General features: G+C 43.3%; 1 protein-coding gene and 1 long non-coding RNA gene across 2 annotated transcripts in view; one reads left to right on the forward strand and one right to left on the reverse strand.

The window, feature by feature from the left end:
• LOC123349143 overlaps positions 1 to 17,394 on the reverse strand; it is a 208,156-nt gene that overhangs the window by 94,312 nt on the left and 96,450 nt on the right. The gene's annotated exons all lie outside the window — the stretch shown is intronic.
• CDYL2 (chromodomain Y like 2) overlaps positions 1 to 17,394 on the forward strand; it is an 80,894-nt gene that overhangs the window by 36,256 nt on the left and 27,244 nt on the right. The window contains exon 2 of the mRNA XM_044986917.1: positions 5,403 to 5,997. Within this exon, the coding sequence (XP_044842852.1) occupies positions 5,403 to 5,997 (595 nt within the window). The remainder of the gene's footprint in view (positions 1 to 5,402; positions 5,998 to 17,394) is intronic.

A 17,394-nucleotide genomic window follows, 5' to 3' on the forward strand; every position in this document is an offset into this window, starting at 1 on the left:
TAATTAACCTTCTCTAATGGTTAACAGTTCCATTGTTCTGGTGGAACATAGCTGTTGCAAAAGTCATGGTAGCAAAGGGAGAGGTGATCTCTCAGATCAGTAGAGTCAGCCTGATAAATATTTTTGTGTATCAAGACAGAGATCTTGAATTGGACTTTGTACACAATGGGAAGATTGCCAGTGTGATGTGATGTATCAGAGGGGTAGCCGTGTTAGTCTGGTTCTGTAAAAGCAGCAAAGAATCCTGTGGCACCTTATAGACTAACACGTTTTGCAGCATGAGCTTTCGTGGGTGAATACCCACTTCTTCGGATGCAAGTAGTGGCAATTTCCTGGGGCAGGTATATATAAGCAAGCAAGAAGCAAGCTAGAGATAACAAGGTTAGATCAATCAGGGTGGATGAGGCCCTGTTCTAGCAGTTGAAGTGTGAAAACCAAGGGAGGAGAAACTGGTTCTGTAATTGGCAAGCCATTCACAGTCTTTGTTTAGTCCTGAGCTGATGGTGTCAAATTTGCAGATGAACTGGAGCTCAGCAGTTTCTCTTTGAAGTCTGGTCCTAAAGTTTTTTTGCTGCAGGATGGCCATCTTAAGATCTGCTATTGTGTGGCCAGGGAGGTTGAAGTGTTCTCCTACAGGTTTTTGTATATTGCCATTCCTAATGTCTGATTTGTGTCCATTTATCCTTTTCCTTAGAGACTGTCCAGTTTGGCCGATGTACATAGCAGAGGGGCATTGCTGGCATATGATGGCATATATTACATTGGTGGACGTGCAGGTGAATGAACCGGTGATGGTGTGGCTGATCTGGTTAGGTCCTGTGATGGTGTTGCTGGTGTAGATATGTGGGCAGAGTTGGCATCGAGGTTTGTTGCATGGATTGGTTCCTGAGCTAGAGTTACTATGGTGCGGTGTGCAGTTGTTGGTGAGAATATGCTTCAGGTTGGCAGGTTGTCTGTGGGCGAGGACTGGCCTGCCACCCAAGGCCTGTGAAAGTGTGGGATCATTGTCCAGGATGGGTTGTAGATCCCTGATGATGTGTTGTAGGGGTTTTAGCTGGGGACTGTATGTGATGGCCAGTGGAGTCCTGTTGGTTTCTTTCTTGGGTTTGTCTTCCAGTAGGAGGCTTCTGGGTACACATCTGGCTCTGTTGATCTGTTTCCTTATTTCCTCGTGTGGGTACTGTAGTCTTGAGAATGCTTGATGGAGATTTTCTAGGTGTTGGTCTCTGTCTGCGGGGTTAGAGCAGATACGGTTGTACCTCAGTGCTTGGCTGTAGACAATGGATCTTGTGGTGTGTCCGGGATGGAAGCTGGAGGCATGAAGGTAGGCATAGAGGTCGGTAGGTTTTCGGTATAGGGTGGTGTTGATGTGACCATCACTTATTTGCACCGTGGTGTCTAGGAAGTGGACCTCCCGTGTAGATTGGTCCAGGCTGAGGTTGATGGAGGGGTGGAAGCTGTTGAAATCGTGGTGGAATTTTTCCAGAGTCTCCTTCCCATGGGTCCAGATGATGAAGATGTCATCGATGTAGCGTAGGTAGAGAAGGGGCGTGAGTGGACGGGAGCTGAGGAAGCGTTGTTCCAGGTCGGCCATAAAAATATTGGCATATTGTGGGGCCATACGGGTGCCCATAGCGGTGCCACTGATCTGGAGATATATATTGTCAGCAAATTTGAAATAGTTGTGTGTGAGGATAAAGCCACAGAGCTCAGCAACCAGTTGTGCTGTGGCATCATCAGGGATACTGTTCCTGACAGCTTGTATTCCATCAGTGTGTGGGATGTTTGTGTAGAGAACCTCTACATCCATGGTGGCCAGGATGGTGTTTTCTGGAAGGTCACCAATGCATTGTAGTTTCCTCAGGAAATCAGTGGTGTCACGGAGATAGCTGGGAGTGCTGGTAGCATAGGGTCTGAGTAGAGAGTCTACATATCCAGACAGTCCTTCAGTGAGAGTTCCAATGCCTGAGATGATGGGGCGTCCAGGATTTCCAGGTTTGTGGATCTTGGGTAGTAGATAGAATAACCCTGGTCGGGGCTCTAAGGGTATGTTGATTTGTTCTGGTGTTAGTGTAGGGAGTGTCCTGAGTAGATGGTGCAGTTTCTTAGTGTATTCCTCAGTGGGATCTGAGGGAAGTAGCCTGTAAAATTTGGTATTGGAGAGTTGTCTGGCGGCCTCCTTTTGGTAGTCAGACCTGTTCATGATGAACAGTGTGATGTGATGTGTTCACAGCAACCTTGTTACTTAGCAAATGGGCTTCTCAATTTTGTACCAATTGGAGCTTGTCCAGGACACATGACTTCTTTCCTTGATACAGTGTGCTGCAATAATCAAGGTCATGAATGTGTGGATCACTATGGCCAGGACTGCGTTCCATAATCTGATACTACATTTTCTACCCCGCCACAGACAGAAATGAGTAGGTTTTTTTGCAGCTAGTGTCATGTGGACATCCGATAATATTAAATGCAACAGGATCACAACGCTTCAAAATAATTTAACTATCTGAGGGAAGATGTCCTTAAGATTGGACTTTATGGAAGAGGCTAGTTCTTCTAAGTGCTTTTTCATTCCCTACAAGTCACCTCCACCTTGCCTAGATCCCACTTTAGGCAGCTGCTCTTCATCATTGTACTTATATCAGCAGGAGAAAGCTGGGAGAGGGTGCTGTTATATTCAGTGTGGAGGAGATGTTGATTCATCTGTTTCCCCAGTGGCTTTCTGAAGCTGTTAAATAAGATAGAAGATTGGAATGAGCCATGATGGATTCCATGCCTGAGTGCAGTGGAGATGGAGGAACAATTTCCCATCACAGCCCTCTCAGCCTCAAGCAATCACGAGGTGCCTCCTACAATCCTACTGCCTCTTGGAGGTGGGACTGTAGTGTTTGGGGATCAGTACTACTAGATGCCATTGCGAGGTCCAACAGGATGACTATGGATGTACTGCCCCAGTCTATAGCCAGGCAAAAGTCATCTAGCTGTACTATTCTCTGGCCTGAAGCCAGTGCAGTACGGATACTGGCAGCTGACAGGTGGAATTGGAGATGTGTTTTTGCTAGTGCTGTGACATCATGTGGAGGAATAAAGAAAAGAATCAAATGTATCTTTTAAAAATCAATTTAAACTAACCTGGACCTCAAACAGTAAAATTTCTTAATCTTAACCATATGCTTATTGCTTGGTGTAATGCAGTATAAGGTTGTTTGTGTATCCTAACAATACAGTTCCATAATTTAAGATGTTTAGATTCCCCCTCGCCCCGAGTTTAACCTTAAATCTGAATTGTGTGGGTTTATAATGCTTAGTTTGGGGAAACCTACAATAACCATGTAATGTATTTTAACATAAATTACTAATATGTACTCTTGCCCTTTACTACATTTCAACATAATTTTGAGCTGTGAATGGATAAAAATATGTGGGATTGGTTTTATATCTAATCTGGAAAAGCACTGGACACTTTTGTTTTATACCTTTTAAGAAACAGACCTCAGTTGCTGATAATGGGTGTTGCACTGTAGCTGTAATCTTTTTAACTCTAATGAATTATTTTCTATTTCCAAATGGATCTCTTTCCTTCAGGATTCTATTGATGCTGCACTAAATAGATTGATGTAAAACTATGAACGTTCAAAGATAAACACCAGACTCAAATTCCTTGGAAAGTCCTGCATTTAATCGGTATTCTCTTTCCCATAGTTGCCCATAAAAATGTGTAAATACCAGCTTTTCCCTTTCTAATCACCATCTCCTTTCGATGCTCAGTTCCTTCAATGATTTGATACACCCTATCATATAAGTAATTGTGATGCCTAAAATATTAAACTGAAGCATCACTGAAAGACGCAGGTAGAAGTAGCAGGCTGCTTATATTCTTTTATTATTCATTGACGGCCACAAGTGTGCTCGGGGTGGCACAAACATAAATGAAGACACAGTCGCTGCCCAAGAATGGACAAAGGTTTCTTGGAATGTATACTGACAAGTATTATGGTCAGCAGTTTTTCAGCATGCCTTTTTAAATCATGCCATCAATTTTATGCATGGAAAAAAATGTAATTGTGCAAACAAATCAACATATGCATGTGCCAAATGAATTCAGTTGGACATTTTTGTAGTCTAAAGGGTAGTTAAGGAGCTAATAGTAGATAACTGTTAAGCAGGTATTTAATTTTGGCGGGGGGAAGTGAAAATAAGCTGAGGGAAGTGGTACAGTGCACGTAAACATGCCGACTTTTCACCTCAGGGGACCAATAAAAGTTGTTGCACTAACCCATTTAATTTTATCTTTGTCTCTACCAGTACTGTTAACTTTCGCTTTATACATCTAGAGACCTGAACTGAGTTTGGTGTCAGATGCAAATCAGTTAATTTCAGTTTAGTGTCAGTCATCAGAGACCAGATTTTCAAAAATAAATGTGCTAAGTTCACATACACTGATGTGTGTGCACAAATTTCAGTGCAAACACTGCATCCATAGAGAAATCTGACTTTGGGAGAGCTGGCAAATATAAAAGTGCACACACAGTGTTGCAAATGTGGCCCTCAATATACAGGATGACCACACAATTTAGTACAATTTCTTTGTGAGACAGTTTCAGAGATGAAGTAGCAGGGGTTCCTATAGTTCAGGTAATAAGAGAACTGTCACTATCAGAGCATACGTACACACAGAATAGAGTGTTCAATGTGTAAAGAGTGCAGCAAAAGATACTTTAGCTTTTTTCAATAGGAGACAGCTGAGGAGGATGACAATATGGTCTCATTTTAGAAATGCAGTTTCAATGGGAACACACATTCTTTACTGATCCTAAGCCTCATATATTCCCAGAGTTAGCCGTACACAGAAAACACAGTTGTACATTATTATAGTTAAGATTCCTTCACAGGGAAAACAGGTGAGTGCCTGCAAATGGGATTGCTATTAACATACCCAATGGGCCAGCAAAGTTCCTTTATATATACAGCCAGATTTGCTTGTGAGCACTCTTTGACAAATGAGGACATTTAGCTGTGATACATAAATGGAATATCAAGCAGTATATGCAGGAGCCTGGTAGGCCACATCAGCAGTCAGCCAGGGTCTATTGAGGATCTGATGGGACTGCAGATGTGGGGAGGGGATCGGAGAGGTTTCTAAAAAATGAGAATATGTTTGATCTGTTTGGCAAAATTTCTGTTTAGCCTGCTTAGACAGTACACAGTGTTCAGTGCCAGAATGCAATATCAGTTTATATTCACAACAGGGACCGGATTCTCATTTACACTAAGGTCCCGGTAAACAGCCTCTGTCAGTGTAAAGGCACCTTAGTGTAACTGAGGATCAGGCCCTAAATGTTTTTCATGTCTGAATTGTTTTTCTTTCTAACAGCTAATGGTATCTCCTCTTTTTCTATTAGGTTGAGAGGATTGTTGACAAAAGGAAGAACAAAAAGGGCAAATGGGAATATCTTATCAGATGGAAAGGCTATGGAAGCAATGAGGACACCTGGGAACCTGAGCATCACCTATTGCATTGTGAGGAATTTATTGATGAGTTCAACGGACTACGTGTCACTAGAGAAAAGCGAGCAAAACATGGGAAACAGACCAGTGCGCCAAAATTTTTACGGGAAAGCCGAGGGTCATCTGTTGAGAAAATATCACACAGACCTTCTGAATCTGGGAAGGCCAAAGGGTCAACACATAAAAGAAAGCGAATTAACCCATCTCTTCAAAAACAGAAAAGAGGGTACACAGCAAAGCCGGCACCTGCTGGCGACAGGGCCGCTAAAACTGTGACTTACCGAACTACGCCCAGTGGTTTACAGATCATGCCATTGAAAAAGCCTCACAATGGCCTACAGAATGGAGATGCTGGTCACGAGAAAGATTCTAGACATTTTGGGAATGGCTCACAACAGCAAAACGTGGATTTAAATGGCCACGAAGGAGAACATGATTTGCCCAGCATGTTGGAAGTTAATAATGATGTGCCTGTTGTGAATGGAATCGGTATGTGATTTAAACAGCAACAGTCCTTTCTGTTGGGTTTTAATTATGGCAATTGATAACAAAGAGCCCAATTCATGGAAAAGTTATTGTCATACTGCATGAGTAATAAGCACATGAAAAAGTCCAGACTCTGCACACAATTTTCCATCAATCCACTTCTTCACCTCCTTCCTTTTTCCTGATGAGTCATGTGAGGCAATGTGGACTGTGTCACACACCTCTCTGGTGTGTTTTATTTACAGGTATTTGTGGGGGAGGGATGCCGAGGAATGGTGTAGGGGTGACAGTTGAGGTATGTACAACTCTGAAATTCTGGCTATACCTCTTACCAATTTACTAATTGCTTCTCAATTCCACAAGTACCAGCCCAGCACTCCAGAAAAGGCAGGATCTTGGAAACTATCTTAGTATTAATTTGTTGCCTAAACTTTGTGTTAAATGTGCCTGGATAATTTTACGGTACTTATTACTGCCACTAGTAACATTTGTGAGGTAATTATTCAGGATTGCCATTCCAGATGAGCCCAGAAGTCAGTATCTCTTGACAGTGACTTGATTCATAGGAAGGTGCAAGGCAAACACTTCATTGGAAGGTACAAGGAATCCTGTAGTAGAGAATTTATAATAACCTGCCCAGAGGGAATGTTTATTCCTTCCCCCAGTAGTTAGTGGTTGGCTTATGCCCTGGAGAATGGAGTTTATACCCCTTATAAAAAAATCATCCTGTTTAACATAATCGTTAAATTGGGTTAATTGTGTGTTGTGTATTTCATTTGATCGGTTTCTCCCTTTCAATTTCACTGAATATCCACTTGTTCCTATATTCTGTAAAAAGGTAAATAGGAGCAACCAATTTCTCATGCATCGCCTCAATCAGCCAAGGAGTGCCAGGTCTTTTCAATTTCCCCCCCATAGCAGTCTTTCCATGTTTCTAATTATTTTCATTGCCCTTCGCTGGCCCCTTCTGTTTCTGCTGTATATTTTTGGAGACAGTGTGAGCAGAACTGAACACAGTATTCCAGGTGAGGCTGTACTGCTGACTGATATAATAGCACTACACTGTTTTCAGTATTGTTTTCTATTCCTTTCTTTATACTGCCTAACATTTTGTTTGTTTGTTTTTAACTGCTGCTGCACAGCAAGCAGAGGTTTTCATTGAGGCGTTCACAATGACCCACCAATCTTTTTTCCTGAGTGATTACAGTTAACTTAGAATCCAGCAATGTGTATGAGTAGTTCAAATTCCTTCCATTGTGCATTTCATCTGCTATCATGTTGCCAATTCACATATCTTTGTTAGGATTCTCTCTCTCTCTCTCTCTAGTTCTTCACAATCTCTTCTAGTCTCCACTAACCAAATTTTGTTCACTGGAGATGTTTCTATCACTTCACTTCCTTTTCAGATCATTTACACCTTTACCCCGATATAACTCTGTCCTTGGGAGCCAAAAAAATCTTACCACATTATAGGTGAAACCGTGTTATATTGAACTTGCTTTGATCCACTCCCCCGAAGCGCTGCTTTACCACGTTATAGCCATTCGTGTTATATCAGGTCACGTTATATCGGGGTAGAGGTGTCTATGTATATCAAACCAACCAGTCTTACTACAGGTCCTTAGGGCAGCCCACTGTTAATCATTTGCCATGATGGAACAAATGGTTTCTTTTCCACTCTTTATTTTTATTAGCCAATTTGTAGTCCATGATAGGATTAGTTTCCTTAATAGCCTCTTGTGAATGATTGTCAAAGGCTTTCTGAAATTCCACATAAATCATATTATATCACCCCGTTTTCCATTATCCACTACATTGTGGACACACATTCAAAGAACTCTTGTAGGTTAGAGAGGTGCAGTATTCTTTTACAGGAGCCATACTGGGTTGCCTTATCACGGCCATCAAGGTGTTTTTAATTCCTTAATTACCGTTTTGGTATTGTTTCAGCGACATGAGAGTATTCAGTATATTTCTTTGCTAATCCCATAACCTTAATTATTATAGTTACCCCAGCAGTTGCCACACTACACAACCATTGCTGTTATTTGGGTATTGCATAAGAAGTTCACACCTGCATTTTGTGAATTTAAAGCCTCACAAGTGAGACTCACCAAAATGCCCATTAACTTGAACCCTTTCCAGTGCGCACACAGGCATTAATGCACCAGTGTTCACGTTAGCCAGTGAAGGCCTGAGGCTGAAAATAAGGCATCTGTGTTCCAATCTAAGCATCCAAATGTCCTGCCTGATCCAGAGAAAGCTCATCTTTAAGCATATGAGTAATCCCAAAGGCTTCAGTGAGACAACTCTCATGCTTAAAGCTGAGAGCCTGGGCTTTTGTGCTTTGCTGGGTTTGGGTGAAGGACGTGTTTGAAAATTGAGCTTCAGCTGTGTTGTGTGTATAACATTTAAGTTGTTTTTTCTTTTTTGTAGTTATAGGTTTTAATGAGTGAAGGTTTTTAATGCCTATTGCTCTTAATCCAGTTTCGTTTTCCAGAACACAATATATTTATTCAGAATGCAGTGGTTTTTACACATACCTTCCTTTTATATTTTAAGATCATTTTGTTAAAAGGGGAAAATAAAACAAGAACTCGAGGAGCAAATAAACTTTCATTTGTCCTCACTGGGAAAAAAAAAAAAAGGTATCTCCCATTCCTTGTTGAAATAATACTCTTGGCAGGTCTGTGCTGAAAAAAAAGCCCTTCCTCGCCCTGAGCTCCCAGGTGTGCAGACACTTATGGATACGGCTTATGGCATAACAGCAGATGGCCTGAACTATCTGAGAACATTTCTTTATAATGATTTTTACATTGTCTCTCCCCAACTCCATCACTTCTGTTCTTGTGCTTTACACTCTTGTCTTGCTCCCTTCACTCCATCCTGTTCTTCCTTCAACCAGAAGCAAAGTGAAGCTGAATTTTGATCTCTACATCTTGAGCTTAGATGCATCTCCTCCAAAAGTTCTGTCTAGCAGCACTCCTGAGTTGACGATTCCATCCAGTCTCACTTTGCAGTGGCCGACATGCACAATGGAGAAGAGAAAAAGGGGACAAACTATGCCACCAAAATAAGAGGGGAAGGGATAGAAAACAGGGGAGAGGAGGAGCAGGCAAGATAGATTAAAAGTAATGCTTTTTATTTAAAGTTTTTTTGCTATAGGCTTTTTAAATTTCTTCCATTCCCTGTCAGGAAGAAATTAGAGAGTGTGACAGAAACCGCAGGTAAATCAAAGAAATCTGCACTGCTATTCATATCCAGCCGAGACTAATATGTTCTCCCCTCAGTTTGCACACTTACAGGAAGGCTTATTAGCAGTAATACAGATGCCAGTTGTGATGAGGGCATATGTCCACTTAGTACTGGACTGACATCACCAACTCCTTTTACATAGGACGGCAGCTAAGTCTTCAGTCATCCCCAATCTTGGTTATAGTCCAACCCATAGCCAAGAAGTGAAAGGCCCCATAATTAAATTTATGCCATAAGCTGAGTAACCCTATAATTAAATAACCTGTATTTTGTCTATAAAATACCACACATACTAATGGTGCTGTAGAAATAAAATATGTTCGGGGACTGAGGTTCAGTGGCTCCCTAAAGTGGCCTCCACTAATGCATGCCCCGCTTTGTATACACATACACTTGGATGGGCTATCACCTGCACACTCCACGGATACAATTTTCACCAACAGACCCATAGTGTACTTGCAGATGTGTGTGTGTGCACATGCACACACATACCTGCATGCACATTACTGGAGGTTTGGACCACTGTGCAGCCATGTCAGACTCAGCAGAGCAGCTGGGATAGCCACAGACACAGCTTTTGCCTCTGCATCCCATGGACTTGCATTCTTCCCAGGATCTGCCGGATTGGGAGACTACACCTTTTGCCCACAATCTGCACCCTCCCTCCTTGAGGAGATAATTACCTGGAAAAAATACTGCCTCTTTCATAGACTTCTCTGCCGAAGGGAAGAATCCAGCCCCAACCTTGAAAGCCCAGATCAAGTAGTGCTTACCATCTTCTCCTATTATCTTTTAAGGGACTCAACAGCTGGTGATAAAAGCTTCAAGCACCTCATAATGTACAGTAATATCTATATATTTAAAATGCTAATGTTCAACCCCACCTTTAAATACATTTACCAAAATTTTAAAAATTTCCATTCCGCATTCCTCCGCTTACTCTTAATTTTCCTTAATCACAAGATCACTGTATTTTATTAGTTCTGGTACCTAGAATGGCGGAACAGAACCATGTAACAAATGACGATATGAATACTTATATCTGCCTCCATCAGGGTAAAAGCTTTTTGCCTGGTGGACATTAGAGAACAACATAAATCAAAATGCCCTGAGCCGCACTGGTTCTGTCCACTAGGGGGCTGCACTTGCCATACACACTAGCACTAGCTAGTCCATTTCAACACACAGCATTGCAATTCCCCAAAAATAGCCACATCCTCTCAGCTCTTCCCTGTCAGTAAGTGGAAGGGTGTGCGGTAGGTTAATGTACGCTGCTCTCTTGTTTCCTTTGCATCTCGCCATAAACTATGAACACCTATTGTTTTGATGTTGCCGAGGAGATGCGTGCTGTTAGCCTTGGAGGTCTGGACTCTTGCATTGTGAATGACTGTAATAGGCCAGGCCATGAGGAAAAACAAACACTAGGTAAACTCTGGAACATCTGTTGAAAAACTTTCTATAGCTTGAAGCAGGATTCTGATGACATTTGTTGTCTTCTGTTATCCCATTGCTATCTGCTTCTTTCATGATACTGCAATTGAGAGTGATTGTTGTGTCAAATTCCTTGACAGCATCAAATTTTTCCCTTTAAATAGTCTTCTTCCTGCCCTGCTCTAGTTCTGCACATCGTCTGCTGAAGAATGCCTGCTTGTTATGTATCACTAACCTCTGTATCTTTACACTATGAAAACCTTCATAGTGTCATGGTGTCCTTAATTTAAATATTCTCTATCAACCCAGTTTCCTGCTTCCTTTTTATTCCCCTTATTCTGTTCATTATAGGAAACAGTAAAATGCAACCAAAAATACTCACTTTCTTAGTGTTGTTGTAGCCAAGTTGATCCCAGGATATGAGAGAGACAAGGTGGGTGAGGTAATATCTTTTATTGGACCAACTTCGTTTGGTGAAAAAGACAAACTTTGGAGCGTACAGGGCTCTTTTTCAGGTCTGGGAAACATACTCACAGTGTCACAGCTAAACACAAGGTGGAACAGATTGTTTAGCATAAGTAGTTAACACATTTTAAGGGACCATTCAAGGTAAAGTGGCCTGTTAACACCCCTCCCATCATGAGGGTGGGGAGGGGGGAGGAAGGAAGGTGAGAGAGGCAGCTGGGGGTGGGGGGTTATGTGGGTGACACCACACATCACTGTGCTCTCGAATGAACTCACACAGGAAAAATTATAACAACAAAAGCACATCACCTGTGGGTGAGCACTTTTTACAAAGTGATCCGACCTATCAGTCCTCATCCTCAAAGGAAACCTGCACAACAACACTTTCCAATGGACTCAATAGACACGTTGCTGTAATAAACCATAAATCCAATAATAATCCCAAACCCCTTACCCCAGCTGCCTTTTTCCTCTTTCCTTCACCCACCTATAACTGGAGGGGTGTTAACACGCCTCTTCACCTTGAATGGCCCTTTGACATAAGAACGGCCATACTGGGTCAGACCAAAGGTCCATCCAGCCCAGTATCCTGTCTACCAACAGTGGCCAATGCCAGGTGCCCCAGAGGGAGTGAACCTAACAGGTAATGATCAAGTGATCTCTCTCCTGCCATCCATCTCCACCCTCTGACAAACAGAGGCTAGGGACACCATTCCTTACCCATCCTGGTTAATAGCCATTAATGGACTTAACCTCCATGAATTTATGCAGTTCTCTTTTAAACCCTGTTATAGGCCTAGCGTTCACAACCTCCTCAGGGCAAGGCATTCCACGGGTTGACTGTGTGCTGTGTGAAGAACTTCCTTTTATTTGTTTTAAACCTGCTGCCCATTAATTTCATTTGGTGGCTCCTAGTTTGTATATTATAGGAACAAGTAAATAACTTTTCCTTATTCACTTTCTCCATACCACTCATGATTTTATATACCTCTATCATATCCCTCCTTAGACTCCTCTTTTCCAAGCTGAAAATTCCTAGCCTCTTTAATTTCTCCTCATATGGGTCCCGTTCCAAACCCCTAATCATTTTAGTTGCCCTTCTCTGAACTTTTTCTAATGCCAGTATATCTTTTTGAGATGAGACCACATCTGTATGCAGTATTCAAGATGTGGGCATACCATGGATTTATAAGGGCAATAAGATATTCTCCGTCTTATTCTCTGTCTCTTTTTGAATGATTCCCAACATCCTGTTTGCTTTTTTGACTGCCACTGCACACTGCATGGACGTCTTCAGAGAACTATCCACAAAGACTCCAAGATCTCTTTCCTGATTAGTTGTAGCTAAATTAGCCCCCATCATATTGTACGTATAGTTGGGGTTATTTTTTCCAATGTGCATTACTTTACATTTATCCACATTAAATTTCATTTGCCATTTATTTGCCATTCATGTGTGTGTTAACTGCTTATGCTAAACAATCTGTTCCACCTTACTTAGCTGTGACACTCTGGTCCAATAAGAGCTATTACCTCACCCACCTTGTCTCACTCTCTCAGGTCAGTCTGGATAGAAATGTGTTGATTTAAGGAACCCTGCAGGTGCGTAATTGATTACATGGCTCTAAAACTATTACCAAAAAACACTCCTGAGAGTTTAATGCAACAGAACTGCCTCTGGGACATTCTTACTTTCATTTGCTCTTCTGGAACATCCTTGCAACAAGTGAGTAACAAACTTCGTTAAAGTGTGGGAGACTCATCATTAGGGCCCTACCAAATTCATGGTCCATTTTGGTCAATTTCATGGTCATAGGATTTTAAAAATGTCATGATTTCAGCTATTTAAATCTGAAATTTCAGTGTTGTAATTGTAGGGGTCCTGACCCAAATGAGTTGTGGGGAGTTCACAAGGTTATTGTAGGGGCTGAGGGGTTGCAGTACTGCTACCCTTACTTCTGCACTGCTGCTGGCGGTGGTGCTGCCTTCACAGCTGGAGAGCGGTGGCTGCTGGCTGGGAACCCAGCTCCAGCTCTGAAGGCAGAGCCGCCGCCAGCAGCAGCACAGAAGTAAGGGTGGCATGGTATGGTACTGCCACCCTTACTTCTGTGCTGCTGCCTGCAGTTCTGAGCCCTTAGTCAGCGGACACCACTGTCCAGCCGCCCAGTTCTGAAGGCAGCAGTGCAGAAGTAAAGGGTGGCATGGTATGGTATTGCCACCCTTACATCTGTGCTGCTGCTGGTGGGGCGCTGCCATCGGAGCTGGGCACCTGGCCAACAGCCACTGCTCTCCGGTTGCCGAGCTCTGAAGGCAGTGCAGAAGTAAGGGTGGCAAATTGTGATTCCCCCCCCCCCCCAAAATAACATTGTCCCCCCCCCGCAGCTCCTTTTTAGGTCAGGCCCCCCAATTTGGGGAACGCTGGACTCCCCTATGAAATCTGTACAGTATAGGGTAAAAGCACACAAAAGATCAGATTTCACGGGAGAAGAACAGATTTAACAGTCTGGGACACGTTTTTCGTGAATTTGGTAGGGCCCTACTCATCAATTCTTAGCTAACATGGTAGCTAGAGAGACAGTGTGATCTAGTGCATAGGGCACTTGACTGGGTTCTGTTCCTGGCTCAGCACTGAACTGCTGTATATTAAGCATGTCACTTCTCTGTTTCCTTTCCCACCCTTTGTTTCATCTTTTTAGACAGTATGTCTATCGGGATGAGTTTTGTACAGCACCTAGCATAATGTGGCCCTGAAGTCAGCTGGGATCTCTAGACTCTAATATAAATTTTGTTCCTTTGGTGACTTTTACCAACTCTTCTTCCCAATCTTTACATGGCTCTTTCTACACACCTTCACAAGTTTTATTGCAGATTATTTATAACCCAGTATTTAATTTATAGACCTAGGTAAATTAAGGAAACATTGTCTCATGCTCTCTTTCACATATAAACTGACAGCATAAAAAAACTGAACTAAAACTTTCATCTCTGTGCTTAGGCTGGGAAACCAAGTTCAGAGGTAGCTAAAGCTTCCTGTGTTTCTTTGTGACATCTCTAATTTATTTCACATACATTATTCATTGTTTGGGGGATGGTTAGCTTTACTCCATGCCACAGTCATTTATCATCTTGACATATTAAGGTGTTAACTGTTACCCTACCACGTACTAACCAGGTGAAAAAGTTAGGCACCATTTTGTTTTAGGCTGAATGTTCAGTAGGAAGACGCATTATTTAATTATAGCTGCAGAGGTTGATATTCACTATCTTGGCCCATCTCAAAGTAGATAACTAAATTATGTTTAGGTTCCAACAACTAGAGATGAGCGTCTGCATTCCATGCTGGAATACTGATATTGACAGACAGGCAACATTGTTCAGAATTTTGATACAGAATTGCGCTATCATGGGACTATCAGACATTCCTCCCATAGATAATCCATGGATAGTTATTGGTATTTGTATCAGTTTTAGGTTTCATGCAAAAACGACCAGACCTATTTTAAGCCTGGTCTACACTAGGCGTTTAAACCGGTTTTAGGAGCATAAAACCGATTTAACGCCACACCCGCTAATATCGGGATTAACATATCGGAATAGGGTTAGTGTGGCCGCAAATCGACGGTATTGGCCTCCGAGCAGTATCCGCCTCCTCCTCGCCTCGGTTTGAAGGTCCTGGTTCACCATATACTGCACGAGAGTGCGCAAGGTGTTTAAAACATGCACGATTGTGGTATTGAGCTGAGCAGGGTCCATGCTTGCTGTGCTATGGCGTCTGCACAGTTCACCCAGGAAAAAAGGCGCGAAACAGTTGTCTGCTGCTTTCACGGAGGGAGGGGTGAGGCTGTACCCAGAACCACCCGCGACAATGATTTTTGCCCCATCAGGCACTGGGATCTCAACCCGGAAATTCCAAGGGGCGGGGGAGGCTGCGGGAACTATGGGATAGCTACGGAATAGCTACCCACAGTGCAACGCTCCAGAAGTCGACGCTAGCCTCGGACCGTGGATGCACACCACCGATTTAATGTGTTTAGTGTGGCCGCGCGCACTCGATTTTATACAATCTGTTTTGCTAAACCGGTTTATGTAAAATTGGAATAATCCCGTAGTGTAGACGTACCCTTAGTTGCATTGGTGTAAATCGTTGCATGAAACCTAAAACAATTATAGGCAAAGTGTGTGTCAGCTGACAGGATTTTAACCAACAGAAGGTCTACATGCAATCTTCAGTGTCATTTGAGGAAAGCATAAATAAGAAAACATAGGTGCCATTGTACATTGCATGTAGACCTTCTGTTGGTTAAAATCCTGTTGGCTGACACACACTATGCTTATAATAATTGCTGTGAGGTTAACTGCTTCTTTTGTCATATCTTTAACTTCCCCACTTGGCGCACTATTTGAACAAAATGAGATGCAACAAATAATGATGATAAACTGATTGACGAGAGGCTTTTTGTTTTGATGGATTTCCCTTAAGAATTAAGCCCCCACCCTTCCCTTACCATCTGTACTTAGAACAGCTGTTGCTTATTCCTTAATAGTATGCAGATTACCAATGCAGTTAGCCCAAGGCTGCTTCCATCTCATGTCCATTCTTGCATCTAATTTCCTAAATTCTTTAGACTTTATTGCAAAATCTCCCTCTCCAGCAGGCTTGCAGATGGACCAAACAACATAGTGAGCACGAAGCAGAGCAAAAAGTGCACAAACATAGTATTGGAATCTTTGGTCGTTCCCCCACCCCCCCCAAAAAAAAACAAACGAATTATTCACAAGCCCAATTATTCATTTCACATGAACATTTATACAAGAAATTTTGTTTGTTTATAAGAATGTTTGTGAAAAATGAAATTGATGAATACCTAAGTATAAGTTTGCTTAAAGGTTCATACCAGAAGTTGTTCACAGATTTAAAGGCCAGAAGGAACAACTATGATTGTCATGTCTGACTTCTTTCCTAACAAGGCACCTATTCAAGTAGCCATCTTGAAATTTCTTTGCTTTTCCATTAGGGTTACCAACTTTCTACTCACACAAAACCGAACACCCTTGCCCCACCCCCTGCCCTGCCCCTTCTCTGAGGCCCCGCCCCTACTCACTCCATTCCCCCCTCCCTCTCTCGCTCACTCTCCCCACACTCACTCACTCATTTTCACTGGGCTGGCTCAGGGGGTTGAGGTGCGGGAGCGGGTGAGAGCCCCAACTGGGGATGTGGGCTCTGGGGTCGGGCCGCGGATGAGGGGTTGGGGTCCAGTTGGGGGCTCCAAGCTGGGGGGTGGAGCCGAGGGGTTTGGAGTATGGGAGGGGGCTCTGGGCTGAAGCAGGGGGTTGGGAGGGGGTATGGGCTCTGGGCTGGGAGTGTGGGTTCCAGAGTGGAACCAGAAGTGAGGAGTTCAAGGTGCAGGAGGGGGCTCTGGGCTGGGGCAGGGGTTTGGAGTGTGGGAGGAGGATCAGGGCTGGGGCACAAGAGGGGGTCGTAGTACAGGCTCTGGGCGGTGCTTACCTCAAGCAGCTCCCAGAAGCAGCGGCATGTCCCTCCTCCGGCTCCTACACAGAGGCACTGCCAGGTGGCTCTGCGTGCTGCCCCGTCCACAGGCACTGCCCCTGCAGCTCCCATTGGCCATAGTTCCTGGCCAATGGGAGCTGCAGAACTGGCGCTTGTGGCAGGGGCAGCATGCAGAGCCCCCTGGCTGCCCCTACACATAGGATCCAGAGGGGGGACATGCCACTGCTTCCGGGAGCCACAGCAGGCAGGGAGCCTGCCTTAGCCCCTTTGCGCTGCTGACCAGACTTTTAATGGCCCAGTGACAGTCAGTGGTGCTGACCAGAGCCACCAGGGTCCCTTTTTGACCAGGCATTCCAGTCGAAAACTGAACACCTGGGAACCCTATTTCCCATCTACTATTTGTAAAAAAGCTACAGTCCTCCAGTCAGGCACAAGAAACAGTACCATGCATCCTAGATGACATATACTGTTAGCGAACAGAAAATAGATGAAGACCTAGATAAAGGAAGTTGGTTGCAAACAATGACAGGCTGAAATGCTTTCACAAAGTATTTGCTGAACAATTCTGAATGCCGAACAAATCTGTAAAAGTCAGTCAGTCACCAGTGCCACAGACACGTCTACACTGCTTATCGTAAAGCACATTAATACTCCCACTGACTTCCATGGAACTCCTCCTGAGTTTAAAGTTAAGCACATATGTGTTTGCAAGATTGAGATCTCAGTTTGCAAATAATTCA

The sequence above is a fragment of the Mauremys mutica genome, chromosome 14 (assembly GCF_020497125.1).
Source record: "Mauremys mutica isolate MM-2020 ecotype Southern chromosome 14, ASM2049712v1, whole genome shotgun sequence".
Lineage (NCBI taxonomy): Eukaryota > Metazoa > Chordata > Testudines > Geoemydidae > Mauremys > Mauremys mutica.